The sequence below is a fragment of the Nerophis ophidion genome, linkage group LG13 (genome assembly GCF_033978795.1).
Source record: "Nerophis ophidion isolate RoL-2023_Sa linkage group LG13, RoL_Noph_v1.0, whole genome shotgun sequence".
In the NCBI taxonomy this organism is placed as follows: Eukaryota; Metazoa; Chordata; class Actinopteri; order Syngnathiformes; family Syngnathidae; genus Nerophis; species Nerophis ophidion.
This window is the reverse complement of record NC_084623.1, coordinates 20244596-20266051: the sequence shown is the minus strand read 5'-3', so window position 1 is coordinate 20266051 and position 21456 is coordinate 20244596. Positions and strand designations below refer to the sequence as shown.

Here is a 21456-nt window from a genome sequence, read left to right as displayed (position 1 = left end):
CTAAAGGCCTTGTGCACACTGCAGGTCAATTCCGATTTTGTGGCCCATATGCGACTTGTATCGGATTTTTCACGCCTGTGTGAACAGTGCAATTCCGAAATGTTCACATCTGACATGGGCCGGTTTCGTATGTAAGAATAAATGGGATTTATACGCAATGCATCCTCAATGTGTACGCTCTTGCGCTCTGGACTCATTCATCTTACGGAACGTCATCAAAATTATTCGCCGGAATAGACGCCAGAATAGTTGGCAACAGATCAGAAAACGAGTGACAGTAAAATGTTTTCGGAATTCACATGAAACTTCCACCACTCCTGTCTTTGACAGCTCGCCCAGAAACGCTCTTCAAGCTAAGCTGCAAGAGCAAAAAAACTTGTCCTCTTCATTCTTAATCTTCTGAGCGCAATATTCGGTTCAGAAAATGTTGACTTTGATTGCACAAAATACTGGAAATTGCCACAAATGCGCCAATACTGAGACCGACAAGACTGGAAGCCATGTTTACCTCCATAAAAACTGCGTGCAGCGTCATGCCGTTATGTGCGCATACGGGTCAGATTGCATTCACATTAGAAATCACATTTTTTTTTATGTGAACAGCCACTAAAAAGATCGGGGTTGACAAAAAAATACAAATTGTACATAAGACCATGCAGTGTGAACATAACCTACTTACTTAGTGGAATTCCAATCCATGTACCTGGTCTTAAAAGTAAAAACATGCTACTATGAAAACAACACAAATGATATTTAATGCAAAATAAATCAATAAAAATGACAAATACTCAACGTGACGTTCTCATTTCTGTTTTTCAGTTCGCACAATTTCATGTTCGCAGTCCAAATAATGATAACCAAATGTTGGGAAGGGAATAATTAAGTCCAGCAGTGACAGTCTGATGGTTGTTAGCAGTCCTGAATGCTGCTCAGCCAGCTGTGGTCAAGTTTTTTCACTCTCCTCAGTTCTTTGGCCTGTGCTCTTGTTAGAGGGGGGGCTGCAGATTGTGCTGCCTCACCTTCCACCGACGCCTGCTTGGGTCTCGAGACTCCGGATTCCATTTCCTCCTCCGAGTCCTCTTCCTCTTTCTCGCTTTCCATTTCCTCATCTGCATGCTTTTCTTCTCTGAGGGCATGGGAAACAACCAGGGGTTAGCATGACTCGGCACATTTTCAGTAACAAACAAGTATTTCCACGTGATGTGCCTCAGGTTCGGATGAAATTGTGAAATTGAATACGCGTTCCTACGAAAGGCCAAGCAATACAAATAAATTGGTCTATTTTCAGTTCTCCAAGGGAAAGAAAATATTTAAAAGGTGTCTAAGCAGTGAATTTGTAAGGCTGGGGACGGCGTGGCGCGGATGGAAGAGTGGCCGTGCAAGCAACCTGAGGGTTCCTGGTTCAATCCCCACCTTCTACCATCCTCGTTATGTACATTGTGTCCCCAATTCTTCAGAGTTTGCACTGGCTCCCTGTTCATTTTAGAATTGATTTTAAAACATTGCTGTTTGCTTTTAAATCTTTACATGGACTGGCACCTCAATATATCTCGGACCTCATCTGAATTTACATTCCTGCGCGCGCTCTGAGGTCCGAGAGCCAGTTCCAGCTCGTGGTGCCCAAGACCAGACTTAAGACCAGGGGAGACAGGGCCTTCTCTGTGGTCGGCCCTAAGCTCTGGAACACTCTGCCCCTCCATGTTCAAACTGCTTCCACAGTGGAGTGTTGTAAGTCTCGTCTTAAGACCCACTTTTATTCTTTGGCTTTTAACACTATGTGAGTTGTGTGGTCTTCAGTGTTTTTTATACACTTTGATTTCTATTTTACTGTTTTAATTGATTTTACCCCTCAAAATAGTTTTTATCATATTTGTTTTTATATATATATTTTTTTTTTATATTGGTTTTATATTTATCTATTTTTTGTTTTTATTCAGTCATTGGTGGAGCATAATATTGTTTTTTTAATATTGTTTTTAACATGGCTGTGCAGCACGTTATTATTGTTTAAATGTGCTATATAAATAAAGTGGATTGGATTGAGCAAGACACTTCACCCTTGCTCCTGATGAGTCGTGGTTAGGGCCTTGCATGGCAGATCCATCCATCAGTGTGTGAATGAGTGAATGTGGAAATCGTGTCAAAGCGCTTTGAGTACCTTGAAGGTAGAAAAGCGCTATACAAGTATAGATGATACTCAAAACCGGTTTTCCCGGTTGTTCGATAAGAAAAGAACGGAGTCCTCGGACTCGAATCCGTTATCGAGACCACTATAGTAAAGAAAAAGAGTTGGTTCTTTATTCGAGTCACTAGGAACGAATCCCATTCCGACAAGAAATGCCCCGTTTGACATTACAAGAAATGACATCACGTAGCTCAGTCATTAGGCGCAGATAGGAAAAGCAGCAAAAATGGACCGGAAAAAGCGCTCTAAGGCATGGCTTCATTTCACAAAAAAAAAAAACGAGGAAGCAGGCTGCGCATAACCTGAAAGTTTGAGAACCGTGTCGCGTCTTCGACACGTGGAGAAGCAGCGGCCAAAGTCCCAGCTACAGTGGTGGTGACGCCGGTGAGTAACTAACATTAACTGATGCCGTTTAATTTCCATATCTGCTCACTTGTAGTCACGTTACCTCTTATGTCAACCAGGACAGCAGTAATGTTAGCTAGACTAACATTACCTAAGCATAGTCAGTGGATAACGATAACGTTAACTTGAGCCTTTTTGTATGTGTCTGATAATGTTAACTTTATCTTGTGATCTACACCATGACAGAGTTTGCAAGTCTGTCTAATAAACTAGTGCTTTCTTTATTTCTTTAGTTTATTTGGAACATGAACACACTTACAGTATAATACATCACAGTTTCATATCATGAACAACAGTCAATATTTATTTATTTTATTTTATTAGGAGGGAAACAGTCAATATTTATTTATTTATTAGATTACATTTTTTTCTTATTTAATAAAAGTGAGCTTTTGTTAAACCAAATATTGTTTTTTTTCCCCCATATACCACAACCTATTTGGACTAGATAAGAGGATTTGATAATAGGCTCGAACTCGATAATTCCTTATCAAACATCATCCCTATATACAAGTATAACCCATTTACCATAGTCAAAAGGGTAACTGACCTGGAGTCAGAGATTGAGATGAGCAGTGACTGTACAAACATGGAGCAGAGGAAAGGCGTCGAGGGGAGGACGTGGGCTGGGGTCTGCAGAAGCTGTCAACGATAAAAAGAGTTAAAGTATAGTCAGGCAACATTTTAACATCATTATTTAGGATGGACACACGAGAGAAAATATATATTTTCAAAACATGCTATTTTAGTCTTTATTTGAAAGTACAATGCACAGAAACATTAAAGGGGAACATTATCACCAGACCTATGTAAGCGTCAATATATACCTTGATGTTGCAGAAAAAAGACCATATGTTTTTCTAACCGATTTCCGGACTCAAAAAGGGTGAATTTGGCGATTTAAACGCCTTTCAATTGTTCGCCTGTCGGAGCAATGACCTTTCACCCGTGACGTCACATCGTGAAGCAACCTGCCATTTTCTCAAACACATTACACACACCAAGTCAAATCAGCTCTGTTATTTGCCGTTTTTTCGACTGTTTTCCGGTACCTTGGAGACATCATGCCTCGTCGGTGTGTTGTCGGAGGGTGTAACAACACGAACAGAGACAGATTCAAGTTGCAACAGTGGTCAAAAGATGCGAAAGTCCCTCGTTTGTTCTGCACACTTCACCGACGACAGCTATGCTACGACAGAGATGGCAAGAATGTGTGGATACCCTGCGACACTCAAAGCAGTTGCATTTCCAACGATAGAGTCAACGAAATCACAAAGAATAGTTTTGTTGATGTTATTGACTTATGTGGAGTGTGCTAATCAGACATATTTGGTCAAGGCATGACTGCAAGCTAATCGATGCTAACATCCTATTTAGGCTAGCTGTATGTACATATTGCATCATTATGCCTCATTTGCATCCAGCCTTTCCCTCCACCCACGTTTAATACCAAACAAACACATACCAATCATTGGTTAGAAGGCGATCGCTGAATTCGTCCGCGCTTCCTCCCGTGCCGCTGTCTGTCGTGATATGGCTCAAAAGCTTCTGTTTCTTCTTTAATTTCGTTTTCGGTACCTGCCTCCACACTCCAACCATCCGTTTCAATACATGCGTAATCTGTTGAATCGCTTACGGCGCTGCAATCCGCCATGTTTGTTTCTGGTGGCTTCAAGCAGTGACGTCACAGGACAATATGGGTGGATATAGCGATGGGTGTAAATCAGGCACTTTGAAGCCGTTTTTCGGGATATTGCGTGATGGGTAAAATTTTGAGAAAAACTTCGAAAAATAAAATAAGCCACTGGGAATTGATTTTTATTGGTTTTAACCATTCAGAAATTGTGATAATGTTACCCTTTAAGCTCAAACACCCATATGTTCTCCACCAGATTATAGCTAAATAGTTCATTTCCATCTGCAGTCCCTGGCAATAAAATGATCAGAATCAGAAGAGTTTTTAATGCATTGTCTGAGAACGGGTTCACAAACTAAGAATTTTACCTGGCACAATCGTACAACATAAAACACATGAACTGACCTGTAAAATTATACTGTAGCATGTTCACATTTGTAAAAACAACCATGGTAATGTCAATTCTGTTTCAATACCAGCAGAATAATGCTGTCCAAATGAGATGTTGTCACATTGTTCTACAAACCAACTGAACAGAAGATTAAATTCAAGATGTGCTCAATCCAAAACCACACACAATTACCAGGATTAGTATATTTTCATTCTTCAAGTAATCTGTGGTAGTACCTCAACCAAAAAGTGTTCTGTGATAATAGCTAATTGTTATGCTTTAAATTACAAGCAAACATTTAAAATAAAGAAATCCCAGCCATTATTTGGCATAGCAAATTCCAGTGACTCCGTTAAGAACATCTATTCTTACTCCCTTGCGTTATCTTATAGCTAGAGCTCTATATTAGATTTAGACTTCCTTTTTATTGTCATTCAAATTTGAACTTTACAATACAGATTAGACAGTGGATGGATGATATTGATTGAATTAAAGAAAGACATAAAAAAATATGACATGCCGTAGCAATTGGAGCGTTGCAATGCTGGTCTGCACCATACTTAAGCAGAATGAGTCTAATGCCAGCCAAGAATGTTAAAATACCATAAATTCTGGACCATAATCCGCTACTTTTTTCCTATGCTTTGATCCTCTTAAAAAAGCTTATAAAATGGTGAGGCCAATTTTCAGAATTTCTTGGCTGACGGCCATAAAGCAAATAGTAAAAAAAACAACAACAAGCAAAGACACTGAAAATGTGTTTTGTTGTGCTGTGGCACCATTTTTTGGACGAGTTTAAAGTATTTCCTTCTGCTTAGTGCCTTGAAGCGGAAGTACAAGTGCCGCTCCGTCTTCTAACCGTCCATGCCGTATCTACTCATATGGATTCTTCATTCATTACTTTAAGCAATGTTTGTAAGTTTCACAATACACTTGAAACTATTCATACTTACTAAAAAGTCTGTGATTTCTGTAGGAATGTTTTCAAGGACATTTATACATGTTATCGTAATGTATTCAAGCAGGCAGCATTAGCTAATATGCTAACACATTTACAAGTGTCTGTTAGTATTATTAACTTACAAAAGGCATTCTTTTTGTATCGTTTGTTTCACAAATGTTCTTAGTAAACTCAGCAACACTTCGCCGTGGAGTTATTGAGTCTGTTTCGCTGATTGGAGAGCTAGCTTCCGCAGCTAGTGGGTTCATGATGATGACTTCTGTTTTGTCTGATCAGCCGTTTTACTGGCACCACTTGGAAACAAGATATGTAGATAAACATTTACAGAATCTTTCTGTGTAAATATCTCATTTTATAATACATATATTTGCGGTTTATAGCCCGGTGCAGGTAATCTAGGAAATATAATTATTTCTTAAAAATGTAGTGGGTGCGGCTTTTAAACCGCTCTATAGTCCTGAAAACATGGTAATATCTGAACGGCAGACATTTATTCGTGAAAATATGGAAAAGCTGCAGATGGTGTGTTTAACTGAGAAGCAGCTGGAAGGAAGTACACTCTCCATGGTAAATGCTGTAAATTGTATTATTTCATAAAATGACTGTTTGTGCTTCATTATATTGTAATGTTTGTATACAATATTTGTTATCTAAAAGTTTGTTTTTAAAACACATGCTACTTTTCAAAATTGTGCTGTTAATTAAATTGATTTCAATGGGAGACGTTGATTTGACATACAGGTGTTTGGAGTTCAGACCTCCATCACAAAACCAATTAAGCTTATGAGTTGAGGTACTCCTGTATTATTATGTTAAATCTTATTTAGCGAATGCAAAAAGTCACAGTTCTGACCTCCTTGACAGCAGCGGAGCTCTGAGGAGGCTGAGTTCTCTCGGCAGCCTCACTGCTCAAAAGCCTTGGATTGTCTTGCTCTCGTCGATGGCTGCCCAGCAACAGGTGAAACGGGGTCATTGCGACAGAGTCATCGATCACAAGCTAGAAAGGGTAAGAACATTCTTACATTTATTGACTGTCTTCACCAAATTAAACAATTCAGAGATAGAAAATCAGTGACTACTAACACTTAAAGTGGTTGATGAAAATGTGATGTAAATACAATATATGGTATTGAGGCATACCCACATTATACCTCTAATATATTCCCCTCAGGCCTTTTTAAGTCTATTTCTTAATAAATACACCTCTGAAGCTGGAATAAATCCAGCACCCCAAGATGGTAAAACATTACATTGCACTTAAAGCTGGAATGTAATGTACACCACACAACATGATTAAAGACACTTCCAAAGTCACCACATGTACTCTTATTGCTTCAATTGAGGCACTTGGAAACATTCATTGAGATGAGGAGAAAATGATCATACACTACTCTGTATTAATGATGAAAAATCAAAATGCACAGTCTCGTGAGTGCAACCACAGCGGAAGGGGACGCATGTATGTCTGCCGTGTTTGAACATCCTGGTTCTAACAGACGTTCAACGATATTTAAAGGGCACCAAAAATGATTTTAATCTACATTTAAAACACTTCTTTGTGGTCTAGATCAGTGATTATAAAACTGCAGAATGTGTAGCACTAGAGGTACGCGGGCTTCATCTAGTGGTACGTTACTGTAAAAAGTAGAACGTCTTATTTTCCTATATTCAAACAGTGTTACTGTTTAAAATGTGTGTAATGTTACAGTGGCCAACAATATTAAATGTACTTTTCAAATAAAACCTTTTCTTTGTTTTTAATAAATACTTAGGTCTACTACGATATTGTATTTTCATGTTGGTCATTATGGTGGCACTTTGAGAGCCATGTGTTTTCTGAGGTGAAACATGGTGAAAATAGTTTGAGAACCTGCCTTAGAAATGAACCGGATATAATTTGGTGTAAATTTTGCCGCACAGTCACTTTTATAACTTGCTTTTTGAATGTCTGGACAAGATGTCCAATCCCAGATTGCAAAAAACTACGACTTGATCCCCCCAAAAGTACAATTTATCTTCTGAAAATGTACACTGTTGAAATATTAGTCTTGAAGTTGCCTCCTCTATATTTTTTTCCAACACGGGGAATGATAATTTTCATAAACCTATACATTCATCCACATCATCAGGTACACCTGCACGCTCGCCGATCTTTTAGCAACATTTATGTCACTGCATATCGCAGATCGGCATTATGCTCATGCCACACAATTAAATTAAAATACCGGTACTTGATTTTAGATTTTTTTTATGTTCATAGCCTGTAGCAGAGTGGGGAAGCTCCTCATTGTAAGAGTAAAATAAACCACATTTTGGGTATGAAAAAAAATTAGAAAATGAACCGGAAATCTCATAATCTCACCGCAGTATTGTTTTTAATTTTGCAAAGCACATTGCGTTGCATTTCTTGTACATATGAAAAGCGCTTGGTAAATAAAGCTTGATTTAATAAGATAAAAAAATATACAATATAAAGTGGCAAGAGATACGTCATAATGAATAAATATGTTCTGTACCAAACCTCACTCCATATTCTCTACTGCTCGCCAGTGTTACCATATCTGAGTAATTGTGCAGAAATATAGGCAAACAACTAAAAAAGTAAATGTATTCACTTAGCATGTTACAAAAAAGAAAGCTCATATAGAATAATAAATGAGTGATAAATACAGTCATTAGAAATACCGTATTTTTCGGACTATTAGTCGCAGTTTTTTTCATAGTTTGGCCGGGGGTGCGACTTATACTCAGGAGCGACTTATGTGTGAAATTAACACATTACCGTAAAATATCAAATGATATTATTTAGCTCATTCACGTAAGAGACTTGACGTTTAAGATTTCATCGGATTTAGCGATTAGGAGTGACATTGTTTGGTAAACTTATAGCATATATTTTATATATTATAGATATTTGAATGACTCTTACCATAATATGTTACGTTAACATACCAGGCACGTTCTCAGTTGGTTATTTATGTGTCATATAACATGCACTTATTCAGCCTGTTGTTCACTATTTTTTATTTTAAATTGCCTTTCAAATGTCTATTCTTGGTGTTGGGTTTTATCAAATAAATTTCCCCCAAAAAATGCGACTTATACTCCAGTGCGACTTAAACAGGATATGTTTTTTCCTTTCTTTATTATGCATTTTCGGCAGGTGCGACTTATACTCCGGAGCGACTTATACTCCGAAAAGTACGGTACATTGGAAGCAGCCACCACAGTTGACACTTTACACAAGTCACAATTTCTCTGTGATTGTTGGTCCAAAGCTAATGAAGATTAAAGGCAAAATAAGGGTAAGAAGTTATTTTTTGTTTGTTCTGTGCATTTTTTTTATGTTTATACGCCGTCGGGTGCGTGTTAGAGAGCGTGCTGGTTACTAAACCTGCATGAATGCAGCAGCAGAGTGCATCAAATACGTCCGCAAAAATTATTCTTTGACGAAATAAAAGCATGTGTAATTATAAGTTTATGAGCTGGACTATGTTTAGAACTATAAATCGACATAATATTTTGGTTAATTTTGACAGAAAAACTAACGTCAAAATGACAGACGACCCCAATTGTTAAAAACACTGGTGTTTACTACAAAGAAGTGTTAAAAATGACAAAAAAAATCATGATACGACCCTTAACGGGAGAATAAGGCTCATATTGAATTAGCATAGAAAACTGGAGGCAGTGGTTGTTTCTGGCATGTGCGTTTCTAGGAGTGCACAAGACGCTATTGATAAATTGACCACGAGCCTGAGAACTGGTTCAGCGTTACAGTAAGTACAAATGTATGCATTCAAGTTAAACAACGATGCAGTTTGTCTTCTACTTGATGTATTTATTAAGCTGCATCAGCAAAAATGGGTCTCGCCCAGGGGGGCATAGAAGCTGCAATGGTATCTGCAACTGCCAATGGCCACAACAGTTTGACCCTGGGAAAGGATATTTCTATATCTTATGGAAAACATTGTCAACCCACATGTTAACTGGTGGAATATTTTCAACCATGGAGCATTAAGATGCAGACAAAATGTGTGTCGCCATGAATTGTGCTGTACCGGTTTGTTAGATGCCATCAGTTGGTTCTCCTCTGTCTTGGTGAGAAATGTCTTGAGGTCCTGCAGACGAAAGTTGCATGTTAGTTCTGTAAATTGTCAGTAAATGATAACCCCTTGAAAAAAACAGAGGGACTTCACCCACCATGTGCTGGGTAAGGAAGTACAGCTGGGAATGGTTTAGCCACTGGTAGCTCTCCTCACAGTTTTCTTGCATCTTCTCCCTCGGGGTAAAGACAGCTGCCACAACCTTGTTTGGACACACTGCCTTCTGGCAAAACAGCGGCCGTGGTTCACTGGGCTTAAAGACAAATACTGCAAAGAAACCACAGTAGAAACTTAAAAGTGACAAGGGTAACGCCTTAATGATCTGAAACCAGTAGAGTGAAAACAGTGTGCATACAGCACAAATCTTACAGTCGGTGCATTCATCTTGACTGCAGAAAGCAGCCATGTTCTCAGACAGTGGGTCAGCCAGCAGCAAGCTGATTTCCATGGAGGTGCTCCACTCCACTAGCACAAAGACCAAGAGAGTTTGACAACATATATGTATACGAACTTCAATTTTAGTGGGAGAGCTTTACATGAGCAAGTGAGGAGATTCCAACAGTATAGCAGGTTCTTCTCGGTAGTTGCCAGCAAATATTTGGAGCAGCTTAGTCGCCCAAAACAAAGATACCTGGTGGATGGAAAGAAAAGTTCCTTCAGTTTGTTTGCGACATTAAAGACCAAACCACCTAAGCAGACCGACGGAGGCAAAGCTTTTAGACGTTTTATTCCCCCTCTGTGAAGACTTAAAATGATAAAACATGAGTTTTTAATACAAATAATTATTGTGAATTTGACAATGTATGGCAATGTAAATACTTGGGCTGAACACATTTTTTTGAAGAAAAAACCTAACTGCAAATTTCTCTCCAAAATTGCGATTTTTATATTTTACACCTAGAAATGCATAAAACTGCGAATATAACAGGTGACATGTTACTTTTAGACTGATGACATACGGTATTCTTGTCTCAAGGTGCCACACGTTAGAACAAGATGCAATAATCTACTCTATGCAGACAGACTCACAGCTTGTGTCTACATCCTGCTCTAAACCTGAAGAAATAACCAATAAAAATTATACAGTGAGGTTATTTTTCAAATTTTGTTGGACAATATAGTGTCTCACAAACTATTGCCAATAAATAATAATTTTGCAAGCAATATTTTGTGACCAAATTAAGCACAAAATGTAGTCATAATATATAATGCAAGTAACCATTTAACAAATTATAAACTTGTTTCTTGTTACTGTAGAATTGTTCATCATTGTACCTTAATTGAATGGTAAGTAACTTTTATTTATCCCAAAAAAACCACAAAAATTAAATGGATTAATTTCTCTAAGCAAACTTTTTGCATAAATAAATATTAAACATATTGAAGTGCATTTATATTTCAGTTTGAAACACTAGGTTTTGTTTCCATTACACTATTCATGCTCGTTCATCCGTGTTGATGGGCTCATACTGCCCATTCAATTTGGAACGAAAATACTGTATTCCCACAAAAAAAAATTTGGCTTTTTAATTTTGTGGTTTCCTCTAAATTTTTGTTACTTTGCGGAACTTCTCGCTAGCGAGGCACAAGTAGGGAGGCGATCTCTGTGAATCCTCTGTGTGAGACTTAGCAGTCTGGCTCTCTGCTTAGCGAGACAAAGATTGTGAATGACTGAAAAGAGGGCTCACTGCGTTCAGTTAATTCTATTGTTAAATAAACCCAGCCAAATTCTGAGCGCGATGCACAGAGTGAGACGTTTTTCTGCCTATTTGAAGGGAGAGACAAAAACAAGCACTTGAACAAAGCAATTTATCGATGCCAGTAAGGTATTTCGGGTTAATTTTGAATTTGTCGTTCAATGAATTGACTTAGACCATTGATTCTCAAATGGGGGTACTTGAAGGTATGCCAAGGGGTACATGAGATTTTTAATAAATCAGAAATTGATGACATAGTGCTGTATTTTACTTCATCTCTTTTTTTCAACCAAAAATGCTTTGCTCTGATTAGGGGGTACTTGAATTAAAAATTTTTTCACAGGGGGTACATCAACTGAAAAAAGGTTGAGAACCACTGACTTAGACTATTGGCCCAGACGAAGTCACCATAAAAACGTCCACCTAGGTGTTTGTTTTTTGCGTACTGACTGCCTCCACTGCAGCACGCACACTTGCAGTTAGTATCCTGTAAACACTTAATTGGCCAGGGGGGCAAAAGATGCAAGGCTCAACATTTCTAATTGGCCAACATGTCTTGACAATCAAATGCTGGTGGAGGCGGAGAAATTAAACGTACAGCCCAAGTAAATAACACAGGACACTTATTTATCAGATCAATCCATGTCGTGCATGGCCCTGAGAGCATAAACACAAAGCAGATAAGGTCAGAATCATGTATTAGTTGGGAGTTGCATAACCAGTCAGAAGATAGTTGGGTTTGAGGCCATCTTAAAATCCATAGGTGGTGCTTATACAAGAGGCTGCTGGCAGCTGTCAAAACATTTTTTAAAATCTTTCTTAATCCACACAAAAATGATTGTAAGGTTCCACATTGCATAAGAACTTACATCTCATTTGTGTAAATTCTGAAAAATCTTTTTTTTTTCTTGACCATCTCAAATTTCTCAGTCTTGCAAATACACTAAAGGCTGACAAAGACAATTTCAGAAAAGTGGTACAGAAACTAGGAAGATCACGTGTATATCCTCTGTGAACTTAAAGTCCCTCTTTAAGAAGAGGGGGCATCTGCCAACACAGACATTTGTCTTATTTCATGATCAGCAAAAAAAAAAAGCATTCTCCTAAACTTGTATGACCTTTTGGCGAGGTTACTGTAACTATTCTACACACTGCTGCTGCTTATGTGAGGGCTACAGCTTAAGCTACAAAAACCAGAAAAGATCCTAGACCTAGACATTAATTTTAAGAGGGCTGGTTCAATCTATTCTTAAATCATAAACAGGTGGATCTCAATCAGCTGGGATATTGCAAGTTCATTTATTTCAGTAGTTCAATTCAAAAAGTGAAACTTCAATATTTAACAAATACACAACACACACAGTGAAATCATGTATTTGTTGATTTCCTAATTTTAATAAGCATTCACAGCTGATGAATCCAGCATCTTCTATAGTTTAAAATGATCAACATTTATTTTGGTTGTTACAAAGTGTACACTCATTTGAAACAATGCCAAAGTGTCTAATAAGTTCAATCCATGTTGAAGTGAACCTGAAAAGCACTTTTGGAATGCTCTGCAAGCGGTGATTTATAATCTTTTGTCTATGCGTGCAGGACTTACTTATAAAGATTCAAGGTCTGCTTCTGCCCTGCTTTACTTAGAAGTTATGATGCTGTACACAGTCTGCTGTCTAAAACGATTTGAGAGTGTTAGCACGTTGAGCAAGCCCCCAAAAAATGTTTGTTCGGGTGTGAGGAGAAGTGAGTTTGTTTCACTTATGATTTAAGTTTATTTCTAACATATATACAGTTCAAAGTGACACATCCTATAATTTACATTTCTCTTTACATTTTTGAAAAAAAGTAGGAAGAAGCCAAGCTCATTCAATTCAACCACTTTTACGATTCATAACAATTTACTAACATATCTGCATACCTTCCGTCATCATTTTGTAACACAAATGACATCAATTAAATACATAATATATATTTAGGTCAGTTATGACTGCACTTTTTTAAATCACAGTGAAGTGGGCTCAGCGGGAGGCATACATAGGAGGGCAGGGTGAGGCGGAGTGGCGTTCAATACACATACCGTTTTCGTGGGATGCAGAAAATAAAAAGCAATGCGGGTCTACAAAACTTGTTGTGAGGCTAATTATGATTTGAAAAGGAGTCCAAAAATCAAATAGAAAAACATTGAAAATTAGCATCGTAGGTTCCTTTTTAAACAAACAACGGCAAACACTTCCAGACACTTTAGTCTCTCTTTATTAATCAAACACATTTTGAATGATATCCTAATTTATTGAGATGTGACTGTAGTTAGAAAACGCTTCCATACATTAGACTTCCTTCTTTCACATGTTTTTTTATCATCAATGCTGCCTATGGTACCATTTTTAGCCCTTTGCGTTGCATTTCTTTTATGTATGAAAAGCGCTTTATAAATAAAGCTTGATTCAATTTTTGTTCTGTACACTGGGCTTTCAAGCCATCCCCAAGTAACTTTTTACCGACCAAATTCAGTCATTAGTCCAATTAAATAAATCGTACACATCAAGCTTAGTTATGTTGAAACAGGAACTTAACGAGCCATGATTAACTTGGTGTTACTGGGAAGGAGAAAGGCTTAATTCAACAGTCAGCCAGTCTTTCCTTAGAGGTAATAGAAATCCAGGCGACAAATCAACCCAATAAATTGTCTGCACAATCTGCATGGTCATTTGGTTACTATGATACCACTCTTGGTGAAGAAACTATTCAGCATATACAATTCCCAAGTGAAATTACAGTTTGATCATGAACTTGCAAATGAAGATAAGAGGAATCTTATTTTTGTCCAACTTTTGGACATAGGCGCAAGCAATATAAGAAAATGCTGCAACACACATTTGTGTGACAACAGGAATATTTCATTTATCAGATCTGGGATTCAAAGGGGAACTGCACTTTTCTGGAATTTTGCCCATCATTCACAATCCTAATGTGAGACAAGAACACATTTTTTAATTATTATGCATTCTTAGTTGTTGAATTCGTCAAGTACAAGGTGGCTAACAATCCAGAAAATGGGAGTACATCGTCCCGCACATTAAGCCCTCTAAAAACATGCCAAAACCTCCAACAAAAGTCTATTTACCTGTGACTTGAATATTAACCAATTATTAGCAATATTGGTATTACAAACACAAACACAGACACACTATTTCAGCTGTGCAGTAATCAGAGCTAACCAGCTGTTATGTTGATTTATTGAAACGATAAACTGCTGCTGCATCACCTCTGAGCTTGTGAAAGTTAATTTCATATTATAAATCAAGCCTTTATCTGTATAGTAGAAGGATGTGTCCATAAACTGGGATATTGGTCAACTGTGACATTCAACTAATATATATCAAATGATGCCTGTTATGTTCTGTAAGATATTATATCATGTTCAGCATTTAACAATATTGCTTCATGAAGGTTAGGGTTTAACTAGAACTGGATCGGTTATCTGCTTAACACACAGCCACTAAAACTTGTAGCTCATCTTCTTAATACTCCGGTTAAGAAAGATAACCGGAGTATAAAGAAGATGAGCTACAAGTTTTAGTAGCTGTGTGTTAAGCAGATCCAGTTCTAATTAAACCCTAACCACCATGAAGCAATACTGTTACATGCTGAACACGATATAATATCTTACAGAACATAACAGGCATCGTTTGATATATATTCTATAAGAAAGTCTGGATCATCATTTGTCGGGAAGTCATCGTTGTTTCTCATGGGTAATAGTTGTGGTTGAAGGGAAAAGCAAAAGTTGTGATGACTCTGTGAAATTAGTACTCTATTGTATGCTTAAAACTACCAAAACACATAAATACTACATACTATGAATGTGCCTGTTTCTACATTGCATAACTTATATACTTACAGCATGTGTATAAAACAATGATTGAGACTTTGGGATATTTTTTAGCGTGCTTTATCGGCGGAATAGAGCAACTCTCATTGGCTACATTGTTAAATGACTTTTGCAAGCGTTTATTTATGATTTAGAGTGCATGAAAAAAGAAACGTGTTCTCTTCCTACAAAAAAATTGTGAATGAGACATACTTCCGAAAAAAGTGCAATTCTTTAAGTGCTTCATTTATTTTATATTAATTTGTTACATTAGGTGTAATTTTGCCAAATAATCAGGCTAATATATGAACATAAACTGAATGATTTAAAGCTGACCTGATATCACCTGGTGGCTGGGACAGAGTTGTTAGGAGGTCCCAGGAGGCAGGGCTCCAAACAGTCACTACCTCTTGAAAGCTGACGGCAAGCAAAGAGCCATCAGCTGAGAAACAGCAGCACTTAGGTATCAGGCTGTGATAACCTCCAACAAAATCACAGGCCCACGATGAACCCTCTGTTAACCAAATCACAAATGCAAAACGGAATAAATACACTCTGGATTATTTGGGTGAACAAAAGAAGTACAATAGAAATAATATGCCACTTTGAAGCAGCGCAGACTTATTATTTTTGAAGAACACTGTAGCTTAAGTAGGCCAGAACACGTTACTAATAGTGGTTTAACAAATAAATCTCAATTTGTCACAACTAACAGGCAGACAAACATTATACATGTGTATACATACATATACATGCATATATACATACATATGAATATATACATACATATACATGAATATATACATACATAACCATATATGAATATATACATACATACATAATCATATTTTTACATACATAGAAACATATATATGAATAAATAGATTCATACAAACATGAACATATACATACACATATATGACGATATATATGAAGATATATATAGTGTTGGCATTAGGAATTTTCAAAATGGGGTCCCGGGGAACCCAACAAGTCATAAAAATGGAGCCCCACAGTAAATTGTTGGGGTAACCATTTTGAAAACAAATGATAAATGTATGCATTATCCTGTTATATCTCACATTCTATATTGTGCTTTGGAAAAAAAGATATAAACATTAATTTATTTTAAAAAATAGTACAAAAGAAAACACATTTTTATGCATATGTAAATGTCGTCAGTTATAAACATTCCCTTTTATAAACAACCCTTTTTAAAAAAAAATGTTTTTGTTTGTTTTCTGCCCTTTTTTTCCAAAGAAAAGTGTGTTTTTAATGGTAAACACAAAATATACAAAATCTTCGACAAAAAATATTTTCCTAAGTGAAATATTTGAAGTAAAGTAATTGGAACCCTTTATAGGTTAATAATTCATAAAAACATTGATTTTGATTCAATATTATGTTTTGAGCAATGACAGTTTTAAAGAGAAAAAACAGCTTTGCTTTATTAGTCAACATCGCAACTTTTTCTAAATTACATTTCACCTGTAAGCTTTTTTATTCCACTTTTATGTTTTTATTTTAATATTATTTTTTAGAATGATTTTTATTCTTCTAAGGTTGTTGAAAATGGTGAAACAGACAGATCACCTTCTGAGTGGGTGGCCATAACCTGCTGCCAGGCTTTGAAGTGGCCGTCCTTGCTGGTGGAAACCAGCGTGGCCAAGGGGTTGTCTCCGGCGGAACAAAAGCACATGGCTGTAATCTCAGCCTCGTGGGGGGCTGAGATGGTGGTGTTCAGCACAAAACTGTGGGTGATAGGTGCTAGTGTTACAAAGCTATAGTTTCACACTTAAGAGTAGATCGTATTTGACAATTCTGATCAGACTAAAACCCTGAAACTACATGAAGGGACCATGGTATCCTTATCCTACTGAAACCACTTGCCTATGCTACTTTACAAGATATAATAACAATACTGTAATAACATAATTTAAAGACATGAAGTACAAGAATGTTTTTGCCAACTATATTCCCATGCAAATAATGTGACAAAACATTAAGAACAAAAACTAAATGTTGCCAAGATACCTTTGTATTTGTTCATTAAATGACCACAGTTTCAAATTATGTTCCAGGTCTGCAGTTTTTTGTTTTCTCTCTTCAACAGTTGCAAGCCAGTTCCCAGATGCATCAAAAGCTGCCTTTACCACCTCAAACTGCTCCAATCCTGAATCGGAAAGGTACTCTTGCTGCACAATGTCCAACTATGAGAAATAAACAAAAATTAAAAGGCAACAAGGTACACTTGCAGATAAATGTGAGTACGTAACAAAGCTGTATATTGAAATACAGGCATGCACTCTGCGTACTTTGCGGATAAAGTGGCAGCAATGAACGTGGTAAGTATTTGAAGAAAGCGAGATGATACAAGTTTGTCATCATTTACCCCCAAAAATTTACATAGATATTGGAAACATTTTTTTAAATGAAAAATAGACCTCCAAAACAACAATGGATGACAATGTAAACACGAATACGTGGTAAGCAAGCACTATATAATTTATTCTTCAGACCAGGGGTGTCAAACTCATTTTAGATGGGGGGCCACATGGAGAAAAATCTACTCTCAAGTGGACCGGACTGGTAAAATCACGGCACGATAACTTCAAAATAAGGACAACTTCAGACTGTTTTCTTTGTTTAAAAACAGAATAAGTACATTCTGAAAATGTACAAATCATAATGTTTTTTTTTTTACACTTATATGTTTGTGTTATATTTTTTGTTACTTATACTTTCTGAATAAATTATGTGATAATGTTCATCAGTCAACTCATTGGTGTTAATTTTCAATCTATCAAAATAAAAAAATAATATCAAAATCTAATTACAGCAAGTTGTTTATGTACTTTGCTCATTTTCCACGACTGGTGCGCTAACATCATGTGGTTTATTTTTATGTTTTTACATAAGTAGCATCATCTACAAAGATACAAAAAAATTGCTATTGCGACATCCAGTGGACACATTTAGAACAGCAGTTTATTTCATTCAAAAATGTCGACCAATTGTTATACTCATCCCGCGGGCCGGATAAAACTGTTCGCGGGCCTAAACCGGCCCGCGGGCCGTACGGTTGACACCCCTGCTTTAGACTGTAGCAGTATTTAAGGCGTTGTGATAAACAGGAGCATTATTTTAATTATCTTGTGATTTTTATTTTAAATATTTCTTCCGGCTCTCAGTTATACGTCCTAAAAACAATAACCATGGTAAAATTTGTTATAATTTGGTGTTTTATAACATAATCTATTAGTATAAAACCATAGCTCTGGTTACAAAACAATACTTACATTAAAAATAAGCTTCTCTCTCTGAAGGGAATAAAACTGCAGGTGGCCAGGTTTTCCATTTAGTACTAATGATTTGCTGCGAGGGTCTACCATCAAGCCGGTGGAGACACTTTGTCCTACACAAGGACAGAAACAATATGCAAGCCTCTATTTAGCGAAGGCTTTAATTCCAAACTATTCAGAAAAATTAGATGCAATACATTTTAGTCATTTGTATTCAGTCCCTATAGTCTAATCCAAGCTCTTTTTAGGCTATAACTCACCTTTGACTAGACCCTGAATGACAGCACACACTTTTACGCAGCTCTGGATGATTGTAATTTCTGAAAGAAAGACAGCACCGTTAAATTTTGCTTGCTGCTCTCAGATACACAATCATGTTGGTTTATACAATGGTAAAGAAAAATTGTTTAAAAGTAAAAAAAATCAAGAAAAAAAATTCCCCGCGCGGCACCACGTTATCCCTCATTCCATCGTGTACTTTGCAAACTGTAGTGGAATGTGTATAGGTGGTCGTTGGTTTACAACGTCCTGTAATAAACACGCTCAAAAAATGAATTCAATACTTAATTTTGGTCTAAAAACACAAAATTCTAGAAATAGCAGTTTGTTATGTCTCCCTAGTGGGAAGCAGACTCTTTTGGTGGCAGAGCGCAAAGAAAAGTAAAATTAGACATGCTGGTTAAAAACATTAAGGTAGTATTCACAGCGTTGTAGACACTGCTCCCAAGACTCATCAGCTGAACACCAAAAAGATTAACCAACAAGGTAAAGCGGATTTAGTTTCTTATTCCTGGTTGTTGTAGCGACTTGACTGGTAAAGTTAACAACGTTTGTAATTTCAAACTGAATGCACCATAGTGCTAATGACTGTGTGTGCGCGCGAGAGTCAACGAGGCGGTTACAAGGAAAAGGGACAGCTAAGCTGACGTTTTGGCTTGGTTATTAAATAGAAAGTTGATCCATCACCACCTTGTTATTTTGGTTTCAAATACAGTACTGTAAAGAGCTTTATGTTGTGTTAAAAGTGTACAAATCTTTACTATGATATGGACTTTTGTTGAGGCTGGAACCAATTATTTATGTTTACATTGTTTCTTATGGAGGAATTTGCTTCAATATACAAACCCCGTTTCCAAATGAGTTGGGAAATTGTGTTAGATGTAAATATAAACGGAATGCAATGATTTGCAAATAATTTTCTGCTCCTTTTCATCCATGGTTTATTTTAATGATTTATTTGAATGTTATGTTGATTGTTTTTTACCCTAGATGAATGAAACAAAAAAATTAAATCGATTTACAATAGATGAATCATGCAGTCATTATACATTATTTGTTCTGTTATTCACTATTTGCAGACATTGTTGAGTATATGTTGTGGTAGAAAAGTTCTTGGGTTTGAGAGGTTTTGATTTTGTTCCACACATTGCATAGTATTACCCCTGCTTTCGTTGAGTTATCTAAAGCTGTGATTTTTGTTAGTTAATGGGATTATCATCACACAGACAACGACATCTCAGTGTAACCAAAGATGGGTACAAGGGGTGGGCGATACAGGGACAAATTTGCCTGGTTCGACACTTGATGTGCGTGTTTGAGCGCTACCAAGGGACAAATTGGATTAGTGGAAGTTATGATAACTGACCAAAAATAGAGGGAAAGTTGCGAGGATGCATATAATTTGCAGCATTTGGTTGAGTTGGAATGATTGCAAGGTCCGGGACGGTCTGATATATGTCACCCATAAGCTACAAACCCGGGTCATTGTTCTTCACAGACTGTGCTTAATGAAAGTTCCAATGGCATTTAAATCATAACATCTTACTGTTATCTGCATGTGAGGTACAGAACAGGGACCCATCAGGGGAAACAGTGACATGGGTAATTGCTCCACCGAGTCGGGGAAGAAAGTCCCGCTGGCTCTGATGGCCGTATTGCCACTGGACGAGTACAGACTCCATACCTCCACTCAGCAGATTTGTACCTGGTTGAAAAATAACAAAAACATGAATAATGGAGTAAAACAATTGTGTAGAGAGAACAAAAAATGCATTCTGTAGCAAATTGATTACCTATGATGTCAAGTTTTACCAACAACTTCCAATTAATTATATAATTTATCTAAACTCTGAACCAGTTGTGTTGTTTACCTTCTGGGGTGAAGCATAGCGAGTTGACAGCACTGTGGTGCCAGTGTAAGGTGGAACATGTATAATTCTTTTGGTTGAAGTTTCTCCTAGAGGACAAACAACATTTCAACTCAGGAAATTTATTTAAAGAAAGTTGGACATAATATTTAAGAAAAAACAAAGGTTTGGTTTTCCTTGTCTTTTTTAAAACAGACTCATTTCAGCTTAAAACATAAAAAGAGGACACATTCTCGCATTTGTTGAACAAAATGTTTCAGTGGATTTACCAAAACACAGTTAAACCTCGATGAACGCACTCCTCTGTTTGTGAGCTTTTCTGTTTACAAACTTTTAGATCGCACTACATATGACTGTGCGATCTGTATACTAACGCTTCATGCATTCATTCAGTGTCCCGCTGGCAGCCATTTTGTGCCTGCTCGTATTGAAGCAATTGTGGAAGCTGGCACTTGTTTTAGCAAGTTTTGAATTGTGATGAGAAGGGACTTTTCTGAAAAAAGATCTCAAAGCGGACGTATTTCATAGACAAGATTACCTTTCTTTCAGTGGTGCATACCCCCGCCCCATCTCTTCGTGCAAAGGTACAGCTCAAGAGAAGACCTTTGCCGAGTTTAATTTTCTGTCAGTTAAAGGATTTTACTTTTGAAAATGTTTATTATTGTAGCAATATATTTGTTAAAATCAGGGATTTCTGATCGTTTGTGAGGGCACCAAAGGAACTTCTGTGTGTACGCGAATGCAGGACAGTACTG

The 21456-nt window shown here is 37.0% G+C and overlaps 1 protein-coding gene across 1 annotated transcript in view; it reads right to left on the bottom strand.

Moving 5' to 3' along the window:
* Nucleotides 1-727: 727 nt before the first annotated feature.
* Nucleotides 728-21456, bottom strand: part of wdr75 (WD repeat domain 75) — a 33012-nt gene continuing 12283 nt past the window's right edge. The window contains exons 8-21 of the mRNA XM_061918498.1: nucleotides 20705-20790; nucleotides 20380-20538; nucleotides 18815-18874; nucleotides 18552-18667; nucleotides 17287-17462; nucleotides 16846-17003; nucleotides 15589-15766; nucleotides 10221-10315; nucleotides 10054-10149; nucleotides 9782-9951; nucleotides 9640-9699; nucleotides 6432-6575; nucleotides 3141-3232; nucleotides 728-1126 (exon numbers count right to left, since the gene is read on the bottom strand). Coding sequence (XP_061774482.1) covers nucleotides 910-1126; nucleotides 3141-3232; nucleotides 6432-6575; nucleotides 9640-9699; nucleotides 9782-9951; nucleotides 10054-10149; nucleotides 10221-10315; nucleotides 15589-15766; nucleotides 16846-17003; nucleotides 17287-17462; nucleotides 18552-18667; nucleotides 18815-18874; nucleotides 20380-20538; nucleotides 20705-20790 — 1807 coding nt within the window. The 3' untranslated portion in view covers nucleotides 728-909. The remainder of the gene's footprint in view (nucleotides 1127-3140; nucleotides 3233-6431; nucleotides 6576-9639; nucleotides 9700-9781; nucleotides 9952-10053; nucleotides 10150-10220; nucleotides 10316-15588; nucleotides 15767-16845; nucleotides 17004-17286; nucleotides 17463-18551; nucleotides 18668-18814; nucleotides 18875-20379; nucleotides 20539-20704; nucleotides 20791-21456) is intronic.